This window comes from Zophobas morio, unplaced genomic scaffold (genome assembly GCF_036711695.1).
Source record: "Zophobas morio isolate AGI-343-1 ecotype UQ-CSIRO unplaced genomic scaffold, CSIRO_AGI_Zmor_V1 ptg000024l, whole genome shotgun sequence".
NCBI lineage: Eukaryota > Metazoa > Arthropoda > Insecta > Coleoptera > Tenebrionidae > Zophobas > Zophobas morio.
The window spans coordinates 17,329,790-17,355,774 of NW_026972129.1; the positions used below are offsets into that span (position 1 = coordinate 17,329,790).

Below are 25,985 nucleotides of genomic sequence, written 5' to 3' on the forward strand. Positions count from 1 at the left end.
TGTCTAATAAAATCCGGGACAACAGACGGACAGACGGACAGACGGACGGACAGACGGACAGACAGACGGAAATGGGAGACCTATTTCTTCGTCTTCTAGGGGTCATGAAAGATCGAGAAAACGTAAAAGTAGAGAGTCGGCCGACGGACTCGATTACAATACTTCCTTTGCTTACGCTCGGGAAGTAAAAATTGAAAATTTTAAAAAGGATATTTTAAATTCATATATATTTGACAATTACGAACATTGTGCAAGCTATTTTTGTGAAATATTTTATGTTTTGTATTGATGTTTTCATCAGTTTTATTCTTTGGTTCTCTCTAATATATCAAAATTTTCCGTCGAAATAATCTATTATAAAGTAAATGTTATTTTCTTTCTATTAAAATAACTGTCGATGGTGTAAATGATGATCAAAATTGCAACATAAATTTCATTTTGAAAACTGCGTCAAAACTAAACTTACTAATTGTTTTAAGTTAAAAATATGTAATCAAATAAAGAATATTCTTGAAATAGCTGAAGTAATTATTACCAAACACAGCTAAAAACCATCTCGATTAAACCAGCTTTCAAAACAAAAACACATTGAAATCGTTTCATCAGCTACTGTGCCACAGATACACAAGCAGACATTTTCAAAACAAAGTTATAACAGCTCTCCTTTTCACCAGAGGTTCTCTGTTACAAATTTAACATGCACTTAAACTCAATCATATGGAGTGGAAAGTAATGTTTCATTAGAAACGAGCTTTTTTTGTTGGTTTGAATTTGATCCAGGATGAAAAATGTTTATACGGTCAGCAAATACACATGCACTTTTAAGTCTTTTGTTTTCCACTAAAGTGCAGTAGTATTGCACAACTTGGTAATTAGTAGGTCATTTGGCTCGCGTGATTAACCTTGTACCTACTGATATCTTTTATCTCTTTTATTGTGAAAAATTTGAGTAGGTAAGTACACTTAAGTAGGCATGTTGTTCAGGTGTGAAATGGATCTCAATTGATAAAAAAACCTGGGCGTCATAATTTTAAATGACTTAGGTAAGTGACTTAGATTATACCGTATCTCTGACTTGTTTGTCCATGTTCGGAATGATGTGATTTCCGATACGATGAATATATGTGTAAGCTGTACCCATTGTATTAATTTTTTCGAGACTTTTCTACAAAGATAAGACGTATGACTTAAGTAATGTAGTTGGACATGACGCTTACGTCAACCGTTTCAATTGCTGTGCTGACGTATAGTAGCTGTCACAATAAGCTGAACGCCTCAAGCGCTGAATAAACCCCTAACCACGGCTTATAGATGCCATAAATTTGGGCCGAATGCCGCGTACCATTCAGTTAGTACTTAAATAAGAGCTATGCTGTGCCCAAACAGTGGAGAGTAATAAAAATTACAACCATCCTAATCACTTCAATGACTGGCAGCACGACCGCGCCCCAGGCAGCCTTCGGTCTAATTTGACGGCCACAATACGCATCATGGCCAACTAGAGCAGAAATTTAAAAAATAATAGGGTACCCACATATTATTAAAAATTTTAATAATTTTTTATTAATCAACTATTGCTTCTGCACTATTCGAAAGAAAAGTACAACTGAAGCGATTAATATATAATTATTACACTTTATATATATTATTAATATTATTGTTATTAAATATGCCAGCCAACAGGTTTTCACCCAATTACAAGCCGGCTTATAACAAAAAAATATTAGAAAATTATCGTCTAACACAGTAAGCAGCTATTATATTATTGCATATCCCAGAAAGGTGAGTTAAAGCGAAATAAAGAAATAAATGGATAAACAAATTTTTTCACTAGCAGCCATCAAGCATGCAAATGTCGACTCATTTAGTGGTAGCAAATTCAACTTTTGCGACCACCGGTTCAAAAAGAAAAATTGAGGTTATGTACGCAATGTTTGATGTGATTATTTCTTAAAAAATGAACAAATGTGTGCTACAAACATTACTTGAGTATACATATGGTAGTTGGTAGACGGTAGAAGATAAAATGATTAACTCAGCGACAAGTATAAACGGTTTTCTTTGTGTTGAAGATTTAGATTAAGTTTGATTAGAAATCAAAACAAAATCATGTTGCGTCAAAAAATTGAACGTTTATTTTTTCAGTTTATTGTCTTATGGTTTCTACTAATGAAAAAAATAGTATATTAACCACGATTGCAAAGCCACTTCTAGACCTCGCGCTTCAGAGCCCTCGACGCTGCGCGTCTCGGGTTCTAATTTGCGCTCGGTCTAGAATGCTTGGCTCTGCAACCTTGGCTAATAATATACTATTTTCTACTCACTATATAGAAAATGTGATTTTCTTCCCTCATTTAAGGGTACAAAGTGTCACTTTACCTCCCGGCGGGAGGTAAACTATTTTGGCTCCCGCCGGAAGCTAAATTACATTTTTGTCAAAAATGACATTTATAAAAATATAAAGTCACTAGATAGATCTATCTAGTGACTTTATAAAAATATAAACCATCTCGCCATCTCGTGGCTGTCGGTATTATAGATTCCTTCAGTAAACGTCGAGTCCCGAAACTGTCACTTCATTTCTTGCCATTTCGGAAAATATTTTTAAAATGAAATATTTTTTAAAATAAACTCAATGTCGGGGAAAAAATTGAATCCAATTTTCGTGCGTTAGGCATTTTGCAGGTTTCGGTCCCATGCCACCCTCCGCTTCGCGTCGGGTGGCAAATTAGGAGCTCAACCTGCAAAATGTTACCTACCGCACTCATAATGTAAATAACTATTTCATTTAAATTTTTATAAAATTGATTTTAAACGTTCGTTCGAAGAAAAAATTATATATATATCACTTGACCAAAGTGCCATTTCCTTCCTCGGATTCTTAAGGCCCTCCGCTATGCGTCGGGGCTCAACCTGAATCCGCGGGAGGAAATGTTTCACTTTGCTCCCTTGATATATAATAGTACATTATGGAACTAGTGGATGAAGTTGAATTTCAACGGCGAGAGTGATTTTTTCACACGAGCGAGTGCAACGAGCGAGTGCGAAAAAGAAACTCGAGCCGTTGAAATTTCTTCATCCGCGAGTTGCATATACTATTTTTTCTAAGAAATTAGGAAATAAATGTTTGTTTATGGTAGGTATTTTATTTTTGAAATACATTAACTGTAATAGAACAATTTGTGCAATTATCACCAATAATATTTACACTTTTATCGTAAGTATTATTTGAACTTGTATCTTTGTTTAAACTTAGTTGGCTGCTTCCTGTATCAATAACTGCACTTGTATCAGATTCGAAAATGCCGCATTGGCAGCATTCAAAATTTCTTCAAAAACTTCGTCAGTCTCACTCATGTTCATTGTTTTCACTTGTGTAAACTAGCAGTATTAAACGTCAAACACTAACGGGTCGTCCAGCCTAGGCGTCATGATTTTCGAAGCGCGCGAAGCGGACGGTGCGGTCGGTGCAGGCGATACGCGACACGTTTCGCTAGCTGCGAAACGCTCAGGCTGGACGACCCGTTAAAATCGTAGACGGCCGAGTATTTTTCCACTAGAGGGTGAAATGAAATTTCATCCACTGCCAGCGATGGGAAAATGACAAACTTCAACCTTAATGAGTAGAAAAATAACTATTATCTAAATGGTTCGAAATTATCATGGTACTTAGAACACATTTCATACAAGGGAAAAAATTTTTGAAATTAATACCTGGTGTTGCCAAATAAAATAGTTGATGGTAACGAGAAGAACATTTAGCTATGCCAAAACACATCTGATTTAGCAGTTGTGAACAATCGATCTTAGGGTAAATATTTTTTTAAGAAAAAACAATGAAGCTTTAACACGCCTAGATTGTAAAGTATCAAAGCCAAATCTTTGCAAGAGTTCGGACTGAGGAGTTCCTCTGACAGGATAAACACCATCGACCTTGTACGTTAAAAAATTCAGAAAACGTCTTTGAATTTTTTCAAGGGCATCAACATAAATTTGAGACGACGGAGCCCACACGATGCTTGCATACTCTAATTTGGATCTTACAAAAGCACAGTACAAATTACAAAGAGTGTTGATATTAAAGCAGCTACTATATAGACCTAATTATAAAACCAAGATTTTTAAAAGCTTCTGTGACTATGTTTCCAATGTGGTAAAAAAAGGTAAATTTGGCATTGAAAATAATTCTCAAGTCTTTAAATGAATCAACTCTTAATAACACAAATGCATCGGCGGTATAGTCATAAGATATTTTATAATTCTTATTTGTCACTGACATAATGCGGCATTATTATTATAATTACAGGTAAATTGTTAGATCTACTCCACTCCAAAAAGGTGTTAATATCGTCCTAGAGTTGCAGACAATCATTTACAGAGGAAATACGCCGGAAAATCTTGAAATCATCTGCATACATCAAATCTTCAGATTTAATATCCTTAACAATATCGTTTATAAAAACATCGAAAAGAAGAAGGCCTAAAATCGATCCCTGGGAAACGCCTGAAGTTACCGAGATCCTATCGGACTCATAAGCATAATGTTTAACATACTGAAATCTTGATGACAAATAAGAATAAATTAACTGAACCAGATGTCCTGACAGACCAATATTCAGTAACTTCACCAGCAATATCTCGTTACTCAGCTTGTCGAAAGCTTTCGAAAAGTCCGTATAGATTACGTCGACTTGATGTTTATTATCAAAGCTGTTGGACACAAATTGAGTGAAGTAGTTCTTAAGGCATGGGCGATATCTTCATTGGCCAGGTTATCTCACTGTTGAATACTCGTTGGTACTCTTGCAGTCTTTTAGTTCATGAACTACCTACCAAACATCGGGGACAAGAAAAGCTCTTCTTCCAAGTTATGCTGGAATGGTTAAAACCATTGCATTTGCAGTACCGGATAATATCCACAACATCATAGATATTGCGGCTGTCCAGTCCTATCAGACAATGACCGCATTTTAAAGTGTTTTTATATGAGATAATGTCAACTTGCAAGACTGCTTGAAAATAATCTTGACGATTCTTGATGGGCGCAAATTTTAAGAGAGTGCACTGTGCTGATTCCGCCAAAATATGTTTGTTTTGTTTTAACAAGTAAGAGATCGCCGTTTGTTCAGTTATATCTTTGGATTTACCCCCGCGATACGAATTCATTGTAACGGAGATTTACGTCCTGTATATCATATTTATCCTTAAGTTTTAACTCGTGTGCTAGTTTCTTAAATTCTGTTGGATTATGACATTTTAAAAGTACACCACCATTCTTTATTAATGTGTTTAACTTGCGCAATTCCAAGTTCTTCAGTATTATCAGGGTTAATTAATAGACGACAACTGCAAGTGTACTTTTAAGAGTAGCAGCATAAGTCAAACCAACTTCATTAGAAACATCATTTCCACCGTGGCGGTTAAGATTAGGATTTTGCTGCGTTACTTACTCTTTTAATTTAGATTATTGGGCAGATGTTTTCTGCATTTTTATAATTTGTTATAAACTATAAATAGTTAATTTCTGTAATCAGTGCCGACTGGTCAGACAAACTTATATAGGCTTGTACCAAGAGATCAATAAAAAACACGATTGGATTTTTGAAAGTTTGTATTTGTTAACTCAAACTTTTTAATCGACGATAATCTGACAATTCTATCAAAGACAAATCTTCTGCAATCCATGGCTATGTTTAATCGTGTTTTTTATTAGTCTCTCGGTGCTTATATGCAATTTACTAATTAATATGTTCAAACGTATTCACTATTCTGGTTGATTATTATTATTATTTTGCTTGTAAAAGTTTTTCAACGAATATAACTGACAATTTTTTTTTGTTTCATTTCGCCAGAATTTAATGTCTACGTAGTATTAATTTTGTAAATATGTACTTATTAACTTTTATACGATTCACTTTCAGCTGTAAATGACTTTACGTTGGTATGCAACCCTTAATTCTCTACCTGTAACGTGGGTGGCATATCTATCAAATATCAACTAGAGAATTTAAATTTGCGTTCTATTTCGCTTTGTGATGTTTTGTGACTGTTGTACAGCAGTTTAATATCTAACAAATACAAAAAATGGAAAAAAAACCTAAAGAAGCTGAAAACCCAAATGACGAACAAACTCTCAAGAAAGGCCGTCATCGGAAAAAACAACTGTACAATTCGATTTTGCAGCAAATGGAGTTCTATTTTAGTGATTCTAACCTCACAAAAGACCGCTTTCTTTCACAATTACTGCAACAAAGTCACTGTACGAACAGTCCTACTTTGGTATTTATTCTTAATTGATTAATGTTTCTTTTTCAGATGTGGAATTGAATGTGTTTCTCAAATTTAACAAAATCAGGAAACTTACATCAAGTGTCGAGGATATTCAAAAAGCTGTAAAGAACTCAAAACTGATTGAACTCTCAGAAGACAAGAATAGCATATGTCGGAAAGAACCAATTAAAGAGAAGACAAATGTTGACGAGTGCACAGTTTATGTGGAACGGTTGAAATCAGATGCCACTCATGAGTGGCTTCAATCAGTCTTCTCTGAATTTGGTAATGTCGTTTATACTTCCCTTCCAAAGTACAAAAACAGTAAAGGTATAAAAGGGTTTGCTTTTATTGAGTTTGAGAAAGAATCAGAAGCAGAGAAGGCTTTAACTTATTTTGAAAGTATTGGTTGTAAAATGCCTTCAAGTACAGAGCCTGAACAGTTGTGTAGTATTACTACATTTGAAGGCGCAAAAGAACGTGAGTTTACAAAGAAGGGGCTTCAAAGTTTGTCAAATAACACACATTCAGATGAATCTGAAATGAAAGAAGTTCAGAATGCATCAAATAAAAGAAAATTCCAAGAAACTGATGAAAGTATAAATGGTGGTAAAAAAGGGAAACGATTTTCTGATTTGGATGCGTCTGAAGGTGCTAATGACAATGAATTGAAACAACATTCTAAAAAAAAGAAATTAGAAGAAATGGAAGATAACAATGAAAATGATGAGGGTGCGAAAAAATTAAAGAGTGAAGCTGGTGAGATATCAGAATCAGAGGACACAGAAAACAGAAAAAAGAAAAAACTCAAAAAGGAACATAAAAAAAAGAATTATATTAAAGAGCTTGGTCTGCAAGTTTTATCAAAGTACGTGTGGTCGAAATTATATAATTATCTGATAAATATCTAATTGTTTTAGGAAAGAATGGAAGAGAATGAGAAATCGTTATTTAGATTTGCAGAAGAAAAAGATGAAAGAATTTAAGCAACACCTACATAAAATGAAATATGGTAATACGAATTATGGAGATAGACAAAATAAACCAAATGAGGCACCAGAAGAAAAAAAAGAACAGCCTTTGCCTAATAATGAGTTTGTGAAAGGTCTTATAGTGAAGATTAAATTGACTGAACCAATTGCAGATCCTAAAAAGATAAAGGTATAAATTTTCAATAATTTTTTACTTGAAAAAAAATATTATATTAAACATTTTTTTACAGAATGAAATTAGGTCTTTATCAACTGATATAAAGTATGTAGATGTACCAAATATAGGGAGTGAAGACATTTATGTCAGATTTGAGAACGATAAGAGTGCGAAAAATTTTTTTGCTCAGGAATTTGCTGGTAAAAAGGAAATTTTAACAGGCGAAGAAGAAACAGTTTACTGGGAAAAAATTCAAGCAAGTCGGGATGAGAAATTCAGTAAAACTAAGAAGAAACAACGTGGCAGGGACAAACTGTTAAAAAAAGCAAAACATATAAAGTTTGATGAGTAGTATTATGTACAGAATATGTGCAAACATCGTTCTCTGTTTTCATTTAAGTTTACAATAAATTCATATAAAAATATTCTATCAAAATTATGGTTTTATTTATTAAAAACCTTACAAATATTGACAACAGTCTCCAATCACACATAAAAAGCATACAAACATGTTAATCGTGGTAAAATGTTTGACATATTTTCACTACCACCTTTTACCACCTCCGCCTCCTCGTCCACCACCACCCCAGCCGCCTCTAAATCCACCCCCGCGGCCACCACGACCTCCAAAACTTCCTCCGCCTCCTCCTCTTCCTCCAAATCCACCACGATTACCGCCTCTTCCGCCGCCGCCACCACGTCCTCCGCGACCGCCACCTCTTCCACCTCGCTTCTGCACTGAACCAGGTTGTTTGGGTAAAAACCTCTGCAAAGGAAGCAACTTTGCCGGATCTATAAACAACTGCAAACAAAATAATTAACACTTCTCCACACATAAACTACTCAGTATTACTTTCTGATTCTTCTTGAAACTATTAGCTTTTACATCTTCTCCAAGCCGAATCGTGACATAGTAATCCCTTAAATTTCCAAAAATTTCATCAATCTTGCCTATTTGCTCCTTATTTTCTAAATAAATTGGGGCGTTGAAAAAAGGAACGTCTTCAATTTCCACTTTAGCAACTAAATCGTCTTGCACTGTGTAATCAAAGTAGCCTAGAGGAATGACTCTTTCTGGGGGCCCTTGATCGAAGTTCCTGCCTCCTCCTCGACCCCCAAAACCGCCTCTACCGCCGCCAAAACCGCGGCCGCCGCCGCCACCTCCAAAACTATTTCTTCCTCCGCCACCTCCTCGGCCGCCAAAGCCACGTCCGCCGCCGCCACCTCCGCGACCTCGAAACGACATCTTTTAAATGGTATTCACCGGTTGATCACGAATTCAGCTGCAACACGTGCCGAACTTTCCAAACACTTTCCAAACATAACCAACACAACGCATGTTTGAACAGTCGAGTGACATTTTAGTGATAAATTAAAATCCCCAAAAACTTTGAAAATTAATTTATTTTTATTAATAAGACTAATTACAACAAGACAACACAACAAGCACAAAATTACATTTTCCGGTGATTTGTCATTAACGCGTTTCATTAATGCATGATTTCTCTCTACAAATCATTCATTAATAAGGGCTATTAACGAATCATTTAATTGCTTTGATATAGGCAACCAGATATACATTTGACATTTACACCAACTAGATTTTCAAAATTTTAAATTTAAATATGATAAATTTAAAATAGTGCTTCATCAAAAATGGATGAGTACGAAGGTTTAACTCCCCCAGAAGTTGCGAAGACCGCAAATGTGGTGTCATTAGGTTTATTACCGGAAAAGAGTAGAATATTGTACGAAAAAACATACTGCGAATTTATAGTGTGGTGCGGGGAAAAACAAGTGTATATTTGGTTGCATAATTTCACTAAATTTAAATTTTTAAATAACTATAAAAAATTTATTTACGATCACCGAAAAAGCATTGTAACCAACACATTTGTTAAAACGCGATTAATAATCTCGAACATTAACGCGCTCGTTCCTCGCGCGTTAAAATATCTCGATTATTAATCGCCTTTATTAATAAACTTGTTGGTTAAATCGCTATTTGTACAAGTTTCTCAAGTTTACTCTAAAGGTTTCCTATAAACAGATCATGATTAACTACTGTAGCAACCAAACCCTTTTCGTTTTGAATTTTAGTTTCATCTTTGTCAGCTCATCATACTTTGTTGTCATTTTACCTTTCATTGCATTTATGCATGCATTTATGATTGCGTTTCCCGCACAAATGTTTCATTTTTTGATCGCGGTTATATGAACATAGGCATCCGCATTTCCCATTGCGACCTCTAGTGATTTATAACCTAGATTATTTGATCAATATTTAATCAAAAACATGTATTTTCAATTACCTGCACAAGTTGCTGAAATTAATTCAAATTTTTGGAAATTTTTGTTGAGAATTTTTTTGATTTCACCACTGTGCAACATTGACACAATATTCTTCAAAGTGTCCCTCTCAGGTTTCTAAAACAACGTACTCTTTTTTTAATTTGATGTTATCTAACACTCCTACCACATATTCTAAGTTACTAGACTTGGCGGTGTCCACCCACGCCCAGAAAGTCCGTGACTGACTTTCCAGAAAAGGTTTATGTCTGACACCGATCACAGGTTGGCCTTTTACAGCAACACATACCATTCTGTCACATACTGATACAGTTTTCCTACGTAAAGAAAGCATTAATTCTTTAAAATAACATAATCTTCAATGTACCAGTGTACTCGTATGTGGCATCTAAAGGGTCTATCCACACTGCAACATCTTTAATATCCGTCCAGGAATCATCTAGTGTTGTAGGAACTTCAACTTCAAGAAAATCAACTTTTTGATCTTCATCACATTCAGCTTTTTTCTCTTCTGAGATTACATTAAGTGTGGGATATGCATGTTTCAATGTTTTCATTATGGCACAGTATGACAAATAGTCTGCTGTCGTAACACTATCTTGCATGCCCTCTTTGGTAAGTCCCATTGTTTCAATTTTTAGGTTGTCTTTGTTGGAAACAACTTCTTTCCCGCCATTTTCGGCTGCGTTTATTGCCACTTTTAATAAGAGATTCTTTAAATTTATTTTAACAGACGATGGTAGTAAGAAGGCCCCTTCAGAACACTTTATTTTTTTTTTTATCATTTTGCTCTGTTTTTTAACGGCCTTTTTAAAATTAACATTTTTCAAAGATTTTTAAACTGTTTTGAATTTTGTACTAGTAAGGCCCCCTCAGCACACATCATTTTTTATGGAATCTACCCCGTTTTTCACAGTACCTTTAAAAAAAGTTAAAATTTTAAGGAAACTGTCTTGTTTTTCTGTTGGGACACTTCAGCACTAAAATGAATACGATTTCAGGCAAACAAATTCACCTTTGAAAACACTTAAAATTGGCCTTTTTGCCTTGTTTTTTGTTGGGTCAAGTCAGTGAAACGTTTGTTATTGTGATTCCTCTATAATAATAATAAAATTCCAACAGCCCCTTCAGAACGCTTTGTTTTTTAAGCATTTCACCCGTGTTTTTAAAGTATACTTTAAAATTAACATTTTTCAAGGATCTGACCTTGTTTTGAAGTTTGTACAGCCCTGTCTTTTAAGGTATCTTAAAAAGAGTTAAAATGTCAACCCTTTCAAACTGGTTTTACAACTATATAAAATCTGGTCAAGTAAGCCCAGAGACAATGTTAGAGCTAGTGTGTTAAGGCTTTTCCCTAGCAATCCTGTTTATGGGTCTATTCATTAAAACAATCAAACATTTTTAGACTTCACTGAGCAAAATTTAAACAAATTTTAAGAAAAATTATTTGATTTCTCAATCATCACTACCATCGGATTCACTGGAACTGGACCTAAAATTACAAGATCTAAATAGAAACAACAGTTAAACCAATCTTACTGCGGATCTAAGTCCCCTAAGGCCTGCGTGAAACGCAGTCTTTCTTGCATTGTTGCAAATGTAATGGTGATATTCATAAGATCATTGATGCGGAGTAGAATTTCTCTTTCTCCCATTAAAACTAATTTCTGCAGAGGCAGCTTATAATTCTCCTTGGGTGGATTTAAAGGCGTTATAGTTATTCGTCTTGTAGACACTTTTACACTTTTTTCGACCTCTTCGAAATTACAGAGGATAAGCGCTTTAGTAGCGAACGGCATAATCATGCGTTTTTGTTTAAGAGCAAACTGAAATAATCTCAGTTCTTCTATACGTGCATTTTTTACTCCAAAACGTTTTTACTCTATGGTAAATGATAAGCAAATATGTACAAGACAGAGTCGATTTGAAAAAAGGCTAATAAATGATAATTTCAATAATCTTTATCTAATAGTATCAATTTTATTATTCTCATATATCCTTTACGGATAAAGTAAAATAGATCGAGATAAATAGTAGGATCTTTGAAACAATTTTTAAATTTAAAAATAACTTCTTCTTTCATTGGATAATTAAATTTAATACTGTGGAAATTCCGCTGTTTGCTGTTTGAACAACAAACTAACGAGCCTATTTTTGTTGTCTGGAAAAATGCGTATCGACCAATGAGAATGCTTCGTAGCAGAGGGTGTGGCTATTTTAACACATGATTAGAGAGCGGATTTCTGTCGGGCTAGACAAGGCCAAACTCGGTACGGCTCGTACGGGATGGGAATTTATTGCAGGTACCGGCTGCACTTCGTTTATTTGAGATTAGAATAACGCTGCTTCGTTGCACTCTGCTGTTAATTCCAGTTCTCATTTACTTAGCCGTTTGATTAATAAATCGTTAATTGTATTTATGGAATCAAATGACAATTAAATGCAGTGATTACCTATCACCCGCTACTGAGTCCCGGCGATGCAGCGCGTCCCCACCTATATCGTGACGTAGCCCGACAGAAATCCGCTGTCTACACATGATACAAGTAAATATGGTATGGACATCCCATGAACCAAAACTCATCTTCTTCTGCGCAACGTTATCTGACGTCATGTGGAATGAATGACCTTCCACTTCTGTGTTGACATCTGATGTCAAATATCAATTTTAAGGGTTATGAGGCAGTTATGAGTTTTTGTGGTTATGAGGGTTATTGTTTATTGTTACCAAACTGATGCGTAAAAACAAATTGGTGGTTTGCTAGCGACCTAGCGTTGTTAAAAAAATAGCGGGGATGATAGCAAATAATAAGAAAATATGTATATTTCAGCCGAAGATACTCTGCAGAATAAAAATTGTGAAACATTGCAAATTGTTTTTACACTGATTGTGAATAGTAATAATAATTGTACAAAGAATCTCGTACATTTGGTAAGTACTAACCAATAATTGTCGTCAATTGCCTTGGTGGTAACACGTCTTCCACGACTGTTTGCTGGTTACCGGTGACACTTTCTCGTTGAATAGGGCTGGAGTTACTTTGGGACTGGAATAGTGTTCTTTCTGGTCCGTTAACTCAATAATTCTAGTACAGTCTGTCGTAACCTCAAATCGTAAACACATCAACCTTTCGTTGACAGATAGCGAAAATTACTAGCCTCGCGCTATCTTTGTTTAACACATAGGTTAGGTTCCTCTCTGTCGAATTCCGACCACAGGCAGTTTGCCGTACTTTCTAAAAGTAATAGTAGATCTATATTATTTTTCAAAATGGGCGCGAAGGTCAAGGACACGCAAAACCCAAAAATTTACTCTTAACTGTGTAGTTTAGTATTTTTTTACACCTCCTTATTTTACTTTATCGACAATGCAATAGTGCCTGATCTGTCACTTGAGACGTCAAGAACCGCATTAATTTTCAATCGTTTCTATGAACGCGTTCTATCGCAATATTTATGATAGTTTATGCTCGGAGTGGGGAAGTTAGAAGAACAACTTAAAAGCACCCAGCAGAGATCCTAAAAGAACAGATTTATAAATATGCCTAGGATAAATGGTATGGCAGTGACGAGAGCAAGAGGAATTATCCACCTATTTTTCAATATTCCTACCACTGTCAGTATAATCCAATTGAACTGGCCTAGGGACAGTGTAAACTATATTATAATAAACATATTCGGGAACACGCTGGTGCTATTGGCTATTGGTGTTGTACAGTCCCTATGGCGGGAGACCCCTTGCTACAGTAGGTGCAGACAAATAGCAAAATTTTATTAGACATTGTGAACGGCTGACGGGGATGATTGGAAGCGTTTAATGGGTAATGAATCATATGAAGACATACCCCCAATCATAATTTCTCTTGATTCTGATTCTGAATCAGAATGTTTTTCTAATAACTTGTCAGCTTGTCACTTTTTCATTTGGCATTTAATGTCAACAACAATCAGCATTAAAGCCCTCAATGCAAACGGCTCTAAAGTCCTTGTTATGTACTGCAGCAGTGTTGAAAGATAAGAGTGAAAGCAATGTAAATTCTGTGTTTTCTGTTATATACCATACTATTTAGTTACATTTTCTTTTGTTTACAATATTATAGACGTGTACAACAAAACGTGTTGTTTACTGTAATGTCCGCGACCCTACAGTTTTGCGAGGGTTCTGATCTCCGCTAACTACACTGGTAAGTTGTCGACCTTGAAATTTGCTTAAATTTTGAAAAGTGACTTTAGTTGGGCTCGGTAAATATTTCAATTTCCCGCCTGAATACAGCCAGGTGACGTCAGCAAACCTGCGTATGTCCATACCATATTTACTTGTATCATGTTTTAACATGTCTTATTCTAGAGGTATTATGCAACCAGTTATACAATCGGTATGAATTTTTGTTTCCACCAAAAAACAACTAAAAACAACTTAGTTTAAAAATTTATATTAAGTAGATTTGTACTATTTGTGGTAACAAAAAAATATACAACTGATTTTACCTCATTTTGAACTATTTATTCTTGTTCTTGCAGACGATCTCGGAACAGTTCGACAGATGTCGTTTATTTTCGCTCTTGGTCATTGTCATTTGTCAAAGTATTTTGTTTGATCTTTCGATTTAAGCAAGCAGGAGGGTATTCTATTAGCTGTGTCTATTAGTATTGCATTGGATTGAGGAGGATCATCTTGTTATCACAGGCATCCAACCATTCTGCTACAGTTCTATAGATTGGTAAGTGGATTTTTTCTTTCTTTGTCGTACTCATACTAATTTTATGTTTACGCATTGTTTGCTAAAGTCACAGTTTTTGTTTTTATTTTTTTGGAACCCTGCTCTGTTTTCCGCAAGATCATAATACACCGGATACCTAAACCCCATTCCAAATCTATATAGTTGACAGTCAAATTAAAGAATATTAAAGTGTAAACGAACGATAATATCCTTAATATACAATAGTTTAAGATTTAAATTTATTGAGGGTGTAAAGTTGGTTGAAGCCAAGCCCGCTTTACACAGTGCTTAATTTAAAACTCACTTTTGAGTTAAGTAAATACGATTTATGATACCACAACAATTAAAAATGGTGTGTTACAATCCTAAATATAACCATTAATGATGATTTGCCGGCTTTCCGTTTCCAAACGAATTTTTTTTATAAAATACTTATGTTAATTCTTTTGTACAATTAAATAAGTGTAAAGATTGGAAGTCCGATTATGTATCCCCCACATTTTTATCAGTGTGGGAAACAGTGTTGATGTAGTGTGAGGCGTGGGTACATATCATTAACTTGGTTATTTAAATCACTGAACCTGATGTTATATCAAATAGCCACAATTTTTCACAATAACAAATAAAAATTTTGGCGGTCGCTAACACGCTTGAAAGCAGTTAAATAGATACGTTAATTGACGTTAATATGGCAAATTCAACAGTTGTAAATAATTACCGGTAATAGTGGCGAAAAATTTAGATTTATTGGCGGTTGTCTATCTTCCGTATAAATATAAACAACTATCTGCAGTAAAATTAATACCAAATCGTGTATACGTATTGTATTAGGTGTAATAAATGTGTTCACAACATATTATTGTTTCAAAAAATATTGTTAAAAGTTGCTAAATGAAATTATATAAACTTGGAGATTAAAAAATACAAAAACAAAAATTACATACCCCCTAAGAAAATAGAGACCGATTTTGATAAAATGACTGGACAATATTAAGAGTACTCACTGGAATGAAGAGGGGGTGGGTGGGTGCAGGGCCGGCTTAACACGGTAAGCGAAAGATGCACCGCATCGGGGCGCCCGTGACAAAGGGCGCCGGGCGGCGGGCGCCGCCTATGCTATTATATTAACTCTATAAAAAAAAAATTAATATTAGTTTTGCATTGAATCACTACCAATAAAATATTATAGCAGTAACAGACCAAGGCGCCCATCGAAAACTTTTCAGAAAAAGCTACATTTTAACATTCCACTATGACCACCAAAACAGATCCCAAGAAGTCAATTCCTGACACTTTCAAACTGTAGTAATTGAAAAAAAGTGCGCCTTTGGGTTGGGTGATGGGACTTTTAGATCAATACCGACAAAAAATAACCAGATTTATGATGCATTATCTGGGTAACAATTTGACGAGACAGCGGTATGACCACACCCAGATGTTTTTCCTAACATTTGTCACGTTTGTTTTTACCATAAAAGTCCATGTCGGCATATTTAAAAATTTTATTTTCCAAGTCTAGTCGGTTGGTTTTGGTTGTGGCGGTTGTTCAACAGTTTTGTTATATTTTTCACTGTTCCTGTTTGTAGCCGAATTTGGTTGTGTGTATCATTTCGTGGTAAGTCTAAATTTAAAATAACTTTGAAATCGTATCAATTTTACAATATTAAAAATTGAAAAACGTTTGCAATATAAATATTTTTATATTTATACTATATATAGTTTAGGAAATATCGGTGTATCCCATAAAATTTTATTGACAATAACGAGGCAGACAGTAGTACAATGGTAAGAAATATTTATGGCTCACACCAGTCCCCCCGAATTTGTAGGAGAACATTTAGCAGGTAATTGTGCGCATAGGATCGGACTTCCGCTGCTTTAGAAATTTAAGGTCTGCGGATTACCGCCATGCGACAACTTTAAGTTGTAAATATCTCTTGCTATTGTACTACTGTCCGTCTCGTTATTGGCAAGAAAATTTTATAGGGTACAACGATATTTCCTAAACTATAGAAAAGTTGTTGCCCGCAGCTCCGTTTGCGTGGAATTCGCAATTAGGACTCATAATTTTTTTATACATGATCGTTTTCCGGGTTGGAACCGTGTAAATTGGGTTTCTGGGCTCAACGTTTCGCACACTTTCGTAAGTGGCATCTTCAGGAGCAGGGTTAAGAATAAGGCAAAAGAGCACGGTAACTCAGTATGTCAACCATACCAGAGGCGAAACTTTTTTGAGAAATTACACGGTTCCAACCCGGAAAACGATCATCTATTAATTCCGACCGTGGAAATCTCCGAAATTATCATTTTTCATCTCGTTCACAACTCCAGGGCCCCAGTGAACCCGTCTGACTTAAAAACTCACGGGATTTCTGCACAAAGTTTCATCCCCTATTTTGTCCCCGTAGGGACGGAATTTCCAGAAATCTTTTCTTAGGGTGTTTATGACAGAAAAGGAACCTACTGTCTAAATTTCATGTTTGTAGCTTCAGTAGTTTAGGCTTTGCGTTGATGAATCAGTCAGTCTGTCAGTTAAGACAAATACTTTTATATATTAAGATTGATTCATCATAATTTTATGCATGTTTGTTAATAAAAAGTATCTCTCTACAAAAATATGTGATTACAAAATTTTATTTGTTTTTTTTTTACAAATTTTTTTTTAAGGGCGTTGAACAATAAGTTTGCATCGGGGCGCCTGGTCGCTTAGAGCCGGCCCTGGGTGGGTGTGGGCTTGCTTATAAAAGATTCTGTATGAAAAAGTTAAACTTAACCCCCCCCACCCACACCTTCTTATTTTTCTTCAGAAATAAGAAATAAATGTTATAGCAAATAAGTAGTATAACAAAAAATTACAATTAACAGTCTACGTTCTATTAATTCCCATTTTCACTTTACAAACGAACATAAAATTCATAACGCCCACCCACTCCGCCTCCATTTCAGTGATTCATTTTGTCTAGTCCGAATGAAAGATGGATCTCAATTGAAGAGAGATAAACTCGTTAGAATGAGAACAGCGTGTGTGGGCGGGGCTAGTATCTGCTAAGATAATATTGATCTAGGTAAATGACATATCCTCTAAGAAAATAAAGGGTGGGTGGGAGGGCTAGTACTTGCTAAAATACGACTGATTGTGCTAAACGGCATACCCTCTAAGAAAATAGAGGGCGGGTGTCCGGGGCTAGTACTTGTTAAACTAGAAAAAGCTAAATTTAGCCCCGCTCACCTCCGTTCTCCATTTCATTGACTTATTTTATTCAGTGTAAAATGGAAATTGAAAAATAACAGTATTGTGTACCCACAATTTTCTCGGAAAATGGAGTGAGCAGTCCCTGATTTAATCAATAAAATAAATTGAACTTTTTTTTGAGACATTCTATATAAGCAAATCTAAAAAACATGAATGCAGTAATAAATCACAAGAGTAGACTCATCATATTTTGCACATTTAAGATAAGATTTATTCAGAAAAAATTTTGAGCTGACGTTATTAATTTTTTGGCGGAGATAAGCAAATATATTTTGATTAAAAATGTATTATGCTTACTGTCGAAGTTTGTATAAATGAATAAAGACCAGCGAACAGTAAGATAAATGTATATTGCTAGTGACAAGTGTTAGGATAAATAAGAATGATAAGAATAGAATAGTATATGACCGTGCGGTCGAGATAGTTGAATGTTAGTTACGAATTGAGAATTGTGAATTGAATGTGTATGAATGAGTTAAGAATTAAGAATCAATGCTACCCTGTGTTCCAAGGTGGGGGTGGCTCTGGCTCCCACCCTTACGGGTGGGGAGGGGTGAAACAGGTCCCCGCCAGAGGCTCTAACATACCCCCCGCCTTGAAACAATTACATTGTTTTAAGACCAAAAATAAAATATATGGAATATTAGAATGAAAACATTATTTAGTAATGATAAATACAGATGAAATTACATGAATTGGGTGGACATTGTTACAGAAAGCAATGAACCTGAAGAAATGCATTAAACGTTAAAAAAAGATATCTAAAACAAATTACATGTGTACAATATCAGTGAATACACATATTTACAATAGACCTAAAAGTAAATTTACAACAATTATAACGTACCGAATCAATGAATAATATGATGAGTGAATAATATGGCGAATGGATATAACAATATAAATATGAATTAATGTACATAATACAATAAACCAACAAGGAGATGAATATAACAAATTGACAAGATGTATGCAATATGGTTAAATAGAATGATAATGCATGCGATTGCGAAATTATCTTTTGCACTTCACCGACACTACACACACCACCACTTCCTTTCCAAAATGATGTTGGAGGGCCGCGTCCTAACCGCCACTGTAGACGCGGAAATTTCTCCTTTTTCACGAGGACCCATCTTGCCATTCCTGGAACGTTGGAAGATGGTCTTTGCCACCCTAACCTGCCTTTCAGTGTGGTCAAATATTCGAGGTACCACGACTTCCAGAAGTGTTGACGGTAAGCGTGGATGAGGTGGCAAGGGATGGCCTGTTGATGGGAACGACGGCGTGGTCTTTTCCTGAGGGACCAGTTGATGGCTGGCCGAAAGAGGCACTGGCCAGGTATAAATGCGACCAAATTATTGCGGTCGCTGGACAGAGGCTTCGAAAGGCGCGAATTCAGGACGGCTTTAACTCTGACAATGAGCGCATACACGCCCTCGCCCTCAAGATGGTTTTTATCAGTAATTTCGTTATACTTCCCGCTATTCATATTTAAACTCTTTGAACTAAGATTTAAACGGTCAACAACCTCGCAAAGTTTATTGGAAGAAACTTGGGGATTTAAAATACAATTGTGTGACAGGTAAACGGAATTATTTGCGGAATTTTCGTTAAGTACCTTCAGGTGCACAAGGTCTAGGTACTTCCTTTGCGAGACAATAAAACCCTCGTTACGTTTATGATTACGCCGCTCTGCTAACAATAGCAGTTGGAGAGCGAATTCTGGGGAATTTCCTAATTTAGGTACATTTTCGAAATAAGGGACTGTGGAATGCCCCAACTTCCTCTCGACTGATAATAGCCACTTTGGATGCATTTGTGTAAAATTCTCTAACCGCGGCTGATTTTCCGAAAAGGGGTGTTTGACCATGAAATAGCCATCGGGTGAATGGCCTGTGGTAGTATACTGAAAAGGGGTTGCACAGAGATCGCTTTTAAACCCTTTGCTTAATGACCTGCTTCCGGTTTTGACGGTTTCAGCTTCCAAGAACCGAGAAATAATTTGGGCTGAACTAATTTTGTGATTATGGGAAGTATTATTTTTTAAAAATGCAAAACTGTCGCTAAGAATCAACCCCAGCGCGGTATTTTGAAGCACCGGTGGGTTTTTACAGAAATGATTTTTTATTTTGGGTTTAGTATTTTCGGAATGTTTTTTCTTGTCGAGTATTGCTACGTTTGACGTATTGTCTTTAATATTCGAGTCTACGGATTTACATAAACATTGCGATCTACATTTAAATTGATTACAAACTAACAATAAGTCACAGTTTTTCGAATTAACTGTAAGACTTTTTACTTTGTCTAGTGCGGTAGATGACTCTGCATTAGAAGTTTTATCTAAATTAATTTGAGATACGCCTTCGGACTTGTAACAATCATTAACAGGATGATTTTTATCTTCATTCGGTGTTGAATTTGGAAATTTTGAACGATTTGATATTATACTAGGAGTTTTTGAAATAACGGAATCAAGAGGGGATTTTTTACCAATAGTGAACCTCAATTTACGTAGAGCATTGAAATGGGTTTTGTGAATTTTGATGGGTTCTCCATTTCTTAATTTGTGTACCTTTAAAGGCTTTAAATTTTGACAAGTTTTTTCCAGATCCGTGGTGGCTACGTTAGTGTTTATCTTACATGAATTCGAGAAAGTACACAATGGATTAGTTTTTTCAATGAGAACATTATATAATTCGGATATTTTTTGAATATAATTTAGCACGTCTCTGATATTATAAATTATAGGTTTGATCGTTTCCGTGTTACTCGTGTCATTCGGGACTACCATTGTTTCGGATTTTTGCTGAACTACAAGCATTTGTAATTCTGAATAAATTCGCTGTACGTCTTCATATCGACGCTTTAAGTGGCCTCTTTTTTGATGATTTGCAACATTTGATATAAAATTAGAATGTGAATCTATTTCGCTGAGAAGAATTGAAAATTTAACAAAAGTATTGTCTTGGATTACCACCATCTTGAGTACGAGAATAATGTATTACACCAATCAAACAGAATTAAAGCTTACCTGGAATCCTGGATTCCTGGATAGAATTATCTTGGCTGACGCTGAATGATACTTGAGGATTTTGCACAGCACTCGCGGTCGTCACCGATAGTTGAACACTGCGCGGATGATTTCTGTGTGATGTTTTGATAACTATTTTGCTGAATTCCAGCCGATGAATGATATGTTGAGAATTACACTTATCACTACCACTGTTATTCTGTCGCTAATCCGGCTCGAAGGACCATGTCGAAGTTTGTATAAATGAATAAAGACCAGCGAACAGTAAGATAAATGTATATTGCTAGTGACAAGTGTTAGGATAAATAAGAATGATAAGAATAGAATAGTATATGACCGTGCGGTCGAGATAGTTGAATGTTAGTTACGAATTGAGAATTGTGAATTGAATGTGTATGAATGAGTTAAGAATTAAGAATCAATGCTACCCTGTGTTCCAAGGTGGGGGTGGCTCTGGCTCCCACCCTTACGGGTGGAGAGGGGTGAAACAGGTCCCCGCCAGAGGCTCTAACACTTACCATAACTAAAAACATCTGCAAGATTTCAAAGCATTCGGTTGGGCAAATTCAAAATTAAATTGCAAAATGTTGTTTTATAATTTAGATTTTTTTTTCCAAAAATTTTGACGTTTCGGGTAAAAACTCAACACGGTATCATAAACTACAAGTGTAGGACTATGTTATTTTATACAATTTAAAACCTATTTACTATGTACAATGTTAAATTAACGTCATTATATTATTGGTGGGGATAATTAGACAAATTTTGGTTAGAGTTTTACCATCTACATGATATTCCTAATATAAATACAAATTGTGACAACAATCGGCCCAGTACTTTCGGCGTTTATATGTCTAATCAAAATGGGGACGGCAGACGGACAGACAGACGGAAACTGGAGACTTATTTCTTCGTACTCTAGGGGTTATAAAAGGTAGAGAGAACGTAAAACTAGAGGGTCGGCCGACGGACTCGATTACAATACTTCCTTCACTTACACTCGGGAAGTACAAATTAATATATCAGTCGTTTTAATTTATTGACCTATCTCATTTAAAAGGGTCAGGTAAACTCTCTTATTTTTAAATTCTGGAAATATGCTTTCTGAAACGCATACGATGTTAGTCCTACATTAAAGAGTGAGGAATTAATAAGTCTCAGTAAATTTACTGATCTTTGTTTTCTGAAAATTTTGCGTTCGTCTTATTTTGTGTAAATGTATTTCAACATTTTAATTAACGTGCCAAACTGAAAATAACCCAGAATACCAGTTAATATTTACAAAATAGTATTTCAGGAGAGAATCTTAAATTTTTTACAGAATTAATTGTACTGAGTTCGGTAGTTCGAAAATCATATGCTCAAAAAAATTTCAACACACAGATGAAAACGTGAAAATTAAAGAATTGAGGACGTAAACGATGAACTAGATGAAGAATTTTTATACTTATTACTTAAAAACAGTAAAAAATAAGGTAAAGTATAAACTTTTAAAACGGTGTTATCGTTTAGAACGTTAAAATCCCATTACTTTAGTATTTGTAAAAGCCTTAATTGTGTTATGTATTCTACTGATACTGATTGATAGCACACTGAACAAATAAGATTTCGACACTTCATGAAGTCAATGATTTTGCACTTACTTGATTATTTAACTTTTCACAAAAAAAAACAAAACAGATAAATAAGCTATATAACTGATACAGATCTGATCTCGTAAAAAACATCACCTGATAGGTAAATTGGTAAGCAAACACATGAAAAGACACCCCAAGTTGTCAATATGTCTGTATGTTTGAATTTAAAATTTTGTAGATTTTCGGAAAAATATTGTCATGTGAAAATGGCTGCTATATCACTTGTAATTAAAAAAGTATGCAGCACCTGTTAACAGTATATATTTATGATAAAAGCAGGACGTAGTGCTACAATTATTCATTTTGTTTATCAAAATATGAAGAAAGATTGCATACTCTGATTCATACATTCTTCGTTACGAAGAAATATTTCCACGGAAGTGTGTATACGTACAATAGGTATTAAGAAAATGTGTTTGTATATCCATATACTAATATTCTAGCTGTTGACACCAACATCAGGAAGCTGCTACTCCAATCGAAGTACCTAATTCAGTAATTGAATTAACCTTGAAAGTTATTTTTGATCCCTAACTACCTACTGTCACTACGGAGTTCACATTACGTGGGTTTGTTTGGCTCGTTCCAAATAAAATACCGTTCACATAACACTTAGAAAAACAACAAAGCTAATGTTTTTAATAATCTTCAAGAAAAACGACAACGTGTGAGGTTTTTAATAGTTTCCACTATTTATATTTGCTATACTTGTGTTTACTTTAACTTTGTTGACACAGCTTTCCATTCATTTATTATTGTTAGATGTTTGTAGTAAAATTCCATAAAAAAAAATTCGTTGGTCGTCTGACGACATTTTGATTTAAAGTGTATTAAGTAATACTTGGGTTGGGCACAACAATGCAGTTTTTTTTACATAACTGAGTAACAATCAATTCATTTATTTCTACAGCAACAAATCAATTCATTGTTACTGAATTAAAACTAAAACTAGGTAGTTTTCATTTGTACGTCAATGTCAAAAACTGAAAAATGATGGAAGGAGCTTGTATTAAGCGCACTCGCAAATCGATTAACATTTTTAACACAACAGGTTGCGCACAATCCTCGCAACAACGAATTCCATCTACGTATTTATTTGTTTTGCAGAAGAGATGGCTCCTGCTTACAAACTAACATACTTCCCGGTTGAAGCCCTCGCCGAACCGATCCGTTTCCTCTTCAGCTATGGTGGCATCGAATTTGAAGATTTCCGTTTTGATCGCGAAAATTGGCCACAGATGAAGCCGAGTATGTTTGTCTTTGTACCAGAAAGAAAATTAAATTCCGCGTTTTAGATATGCCATTTGGGCAAGTACCCGTTTTGGAACACAACGGAAAAGTTGCCCACCAAAGCATCGCCATGGCCAGATATGCTGCCAAAAAGGCAAAACTAGTTGGTAACGACGAATGGGAAGACTTGGAAATTGATGCTATTGTTGATACTGTAAACGATTTGCGTCAAAGTAAGTTTTCAGAGTTTTAAATGAATACAATACAGTCTAATTTTTTTTTTTTAGAAATCGCCTTATACCATTATGAAGCTGATGCAGCTGTTAAGGAATCTCGCAAGGAGCCACTTTTCAAAGAGACTTTGCCATACTATTTGCAACGTTTAGATGCTGTGGTTAAAGCCAATAATGGACATTTGGCACTGGGAAAGGTGACCAAAGTGTTTTATTGTTTGAATTTTTTAAATTACTGCTTTGTTTTACAGCTAACCTGGGCAGATTTGTATTTTGTTGCCATTTTGAAATATTTGAATTCCATGTGTGGTGGTAACGATATACTTGCGGACTACCCGAATCTTACTGCCTTGAAGAATACTGTGCTTGAGCTTCCAGCTATTAAAACTTGGGTAGAGAAACGTCCTAACACTGACATGTAAGACATGTAAAGTTAATATTATTTCACAAATGAAAGAATTGGGAGACTATATTTTGTAATTAATGTTCATGTAATAAAAGCATTGATAAAGTTACTGCATATTTTAATCACCTATTCACAATGTGCTGCTGTGTATGTAGGTTAAAAGAGTGGATTTCTCGGATTGGGTTCTTGGGCGACGGTGACTTCTCATTTGGTCTGGCAAGCGGACCAAAAGTTGCTGACATATTGTTTTTCCCTTTATCCTTGTCGTTCCTACCTAGTCAGCATTATAATTATTGTTTTATTGTTCTTCCAGTGATGTAGTCTTCCGGTTAATTTTAGAAAATTTTCCCGACTAAGTTTCTCTTTCCCACTGGCCCGTTCAAGAAGTCATGGACTATGTATAGTTTCCAGCTCATAACAGGACTTTCAAAACTTTACCAACGTTTCTTCTTCGTTTAGACGACAAAATATTTCAGAAGGAGCTAGGTCCTGTTTTTACAGGTATTTTATTGTAAAAAGTCCTTGCAACTTTATTTTTCCTTTGAAATTATTTGTTTTTTGACTGAGGTTCATTTGACTTTCTACAGTGGCTACCATCTTAACCCAGGTGGTAGCTATACCTTTCTCTGTTCATTCTTCTAAAAGAAAATTACTTTATTAATTCGTTGAATGTTCGAGAATTTCATAAAAGTTTTTTATTTTCGTCCCTGTTTTGACAGTTAACATTACAATTCAATGCATAATCAAAGGGGTAACTCTACCTCTAGACATATTATTTTAGAAACTTCGCAATAATTTCTTTTTTTTTTTTTTGTTGAGCTGTGTTCGTAGACTGCAGTGGAAATTCATTCTTCCTTTTTCCATTCCAAATAAAATTTTTGTTTAAATTTCTTGGTTCTTTAATTTCAGTTCGTACTGAGGTCGAAAATGTTTGTTCTTTTTTGTTTCCTAATAGAATTCTTCCAGAACTGTTAATTCCGTTTTTGGTTTATTTATTTATTCAATTACGTTGTGGTGACCGAATTTAAATCAAAGTTTTCGCGCTGAAATTAATTAACAGCGGCGCGAAACACATTGAATAATTTAAATTTGAAAGAAAAAAAAATTCAATCATAAAAAAGGAAATCGTTAAACATAGGCAACCTGGTGCACGGAAATGCTTGGTAATCGGACGATTTAGCGCTAGGGGTTTTTAGTTACAGGGTTGGTTGATTGGTAGAGACAGGGCGGCATGGCGTAAGGTCATTCTGAATGTGCTTGTGTGAGTGTAACCACGTGGTAAGCGCTAGGTTTAAATTAGTTGGTTTGGTAGTTAATAAAACGGGAGGAGGCATTTGTTTAACGACAATCAATCGTAACTGACGTCACTCTGTTGTCCCTAACCTGCGTGGTTAATTCTTGCGGCCTTTTAATCGGAAAATGCGGACTTCCGGTGAATGCGAAACACGTGCTGTAAATTTGTTTCATTGTTTGGAAATTCACCAATCAAGTTAGTTTTTCTTGATAGTTAGCTAATGCAAACACAGTTTAACAATCAGGATTATTTAAATAAACCACTTGCTAGAAGATTTCATGAAATTCACTTAGTCAGGAAAACACCTTATTGTTAATTACGAATAAGTCTCTGGATGCATATACGTAAGTGTTACATTATAACACTTCTAAATTCTTCACACAAGATTGCTAATAGTTCATTTACGGCAGTTAAACAAGTTCATTATACTGTGAACTGGCGGGAGGGG

General features: G+C 35.2%; 3 protein-coding genes and 1 pseudogene across 6 annotated transcripts; 2 read left to right on the top strand and 2 right to left on the bottom strand.

Annotated features, from left to right (window-relative positions):
* The first annotated feature begins 1,010 nt into the window (after nucleotides 1–1,010).
* Nucleotides 1,011–7,855, top strand: LOC135135376 (la-related protein 7-like). 3 transcript variants are annotated; one of them, XM_064064402.1, is made up of 5 exons: nucleotides 1,011–1,043; nucleotides 4,307–6,259; nucleotides 6,316–7,138; nucleotides 7,191–7,431; nucleotides 7,493–7,855. In XM_064064402.1, the coding sequence occupies exons 2-5, from the start codon at nucleotides 6,085–6,087 to the stop codon at nucleotides 7,769–7,771; spliced, it is 1,518 nt and encodes a 505-aa protein (XP_063920472.1). In that variant the 5' UTR covers nucleotides 1,011–1,043; nucleotides 4,307–6,084; the 3' UTR covers nucleotides 7,772–7,855. The 3 variants fall into 3 exon arrangements, with proteins under 3 accessions (XP_063920472.1, XP_063920471.1, XP_063920473.1); XM_064064401.1 differs by lacking the exon at nucleotides 1,011–1,043 and adding an exon at nucleotides 4,006–4,163; XM_064064403.1 differs by lacking the exon at nucleotides 1,011–1,043 and adding an exon at nucleotides 4,006–4,163 and having other exon boundaries at nucleotides 4,357–6,259.
* Nucleotides 7,845–12,870, bottom strand: LOC135135379 (probable H/ACA ribonucleoprotein complex subunit 1). The gene is made up of 3 exons (XM_064064406.1): nucleotides 12,674–12,870; nucleotides 8,273–8,702; nucleotides 7,845–8,221 (listed from the first exon to the last, which is right to left on the bottom strand). Exons 2-3 carry the CDS (start codon nucleotides 8,663–8,665, stop codon nucleotides 7,964–7,966), a joined length of 651 nt encoding a protein of 216 aa, XP_063920476.1. The 5' UTR covers nucleotides 8,666–8,702; nucleotides 12,674–12,870; the 3' UTR covers nucleotides 7,845–7,963.
* On the bottom strand, nucleotides 9,605–11,688 carry LOC135135377 (putative inositol monophosphatase 3; annotated as a pseudogene).
* Nucleotides 12,871–14,302: 1,432 nt separating the features above from the next.
* On the top strand, nucleotides 14,303–24,352 carry LOC135135378 (glutathione S-transferase-like). Of its 2 annotated transcripts, none has more exons than XM_064064405.1 (5): nucleotides 14,303–14,450; nucleotides 23,482–23,622; nucleotides 23,670–23,837; nucleotides 23,892–24,034; nucleotides 24,089–24,352. In XM_064064405.1, exons 2-5 carry the CDS (start codon nucleotides 23,487–23,489, stop codon nucleotides 24,257–24,259), a joined length of 618 nt encoding a protein of 205 aa, XP_063920475.1. In that variant the 5' UTR covers nucleotides 14,303–14,450; nucleotides 23,482–23,486; the 3' UTR covers nucleotides 24,260–24,352. The 2 variants fall into 2 exon arrangements, with proteins under 2 accessions (XP_063920475.1, XP_063920474.1); XM_064064404.1 differs by lacking the exon at nucleotides 14,303–14,450 and adding an exon at nucleotides 23,346–23,425.
* The last annotated feature ends 1,633 nt before the right edge of the window (nucleotides 24,353–25,985 follow it).

What these genes read in the sequence shown, in the direction of transcription:
- LOC135135378 (XM_064064404.1), top strand. Translation starts at nt 23,365, where the DNA reads ATGATGGAAGGAGCTTGTATTAAGCGCACTCGCAAATCGATTAACATT. An exon ending in TTGGCCACAGATGAAGCCGA is followed by an intron (nt 23,623 to 23,669) that starts GTATGTTTGTCT and finishes TCCGCGTTTTAG; the next exon opens with ATATGCCATTTGGGCAAGTA. An exon ending in TGTAAACGATTTGCGTCAAA is followed by an intron (nt 23,838 to 23,891) that starts GTAAGTTTTCAG and finishes TTTTTTTTTTAG; the next exon opens with AAATCGCCTTATACCATTAT.
- LOC135135379 (XM_064064406.1), bottom strand. Translation starts at nt 8,665, where the DNA reads ATGTCGTTTCGAGGTCGCGGAGGTGGCGGCGGCGGACGTGGCTTTGGC. An exon ending in GTTTCAAGAAGAATCAGAAA is followed by an intron (nt 8,222 to 8,272) that starts GTAATACTGAGT and finishes TTTTGTTTGCAG; the next exon opens with TTGTTTATAGATCCGGCAAA.
- LOC135135376 (XM_064064402.1), top strand. Translation starts at nt 6,085, where the DNA reads ATGGAAAAAAAACCTAAAGAAGCTGAAAACCCAAATGACGAACAAACT. An exon ending in ATTACTGCAACAAAGTCACT is followed by an intron (nt 6,260 to 6,315) that starts GTACGAACAGTC and finishes TTTCTTTTTCAG; the next exon opens with ATGTGGAATTGAATGTGTTT. An exon ending in GGTCTGCAAGTTTTATCAAA is followed by an intron (nt 7,139 to 7,190) that starts GTACGTGTGGTC and finishes TAATTGTTTTAG; the next exon opens with GAAAGAATGGAAGAGAATGA.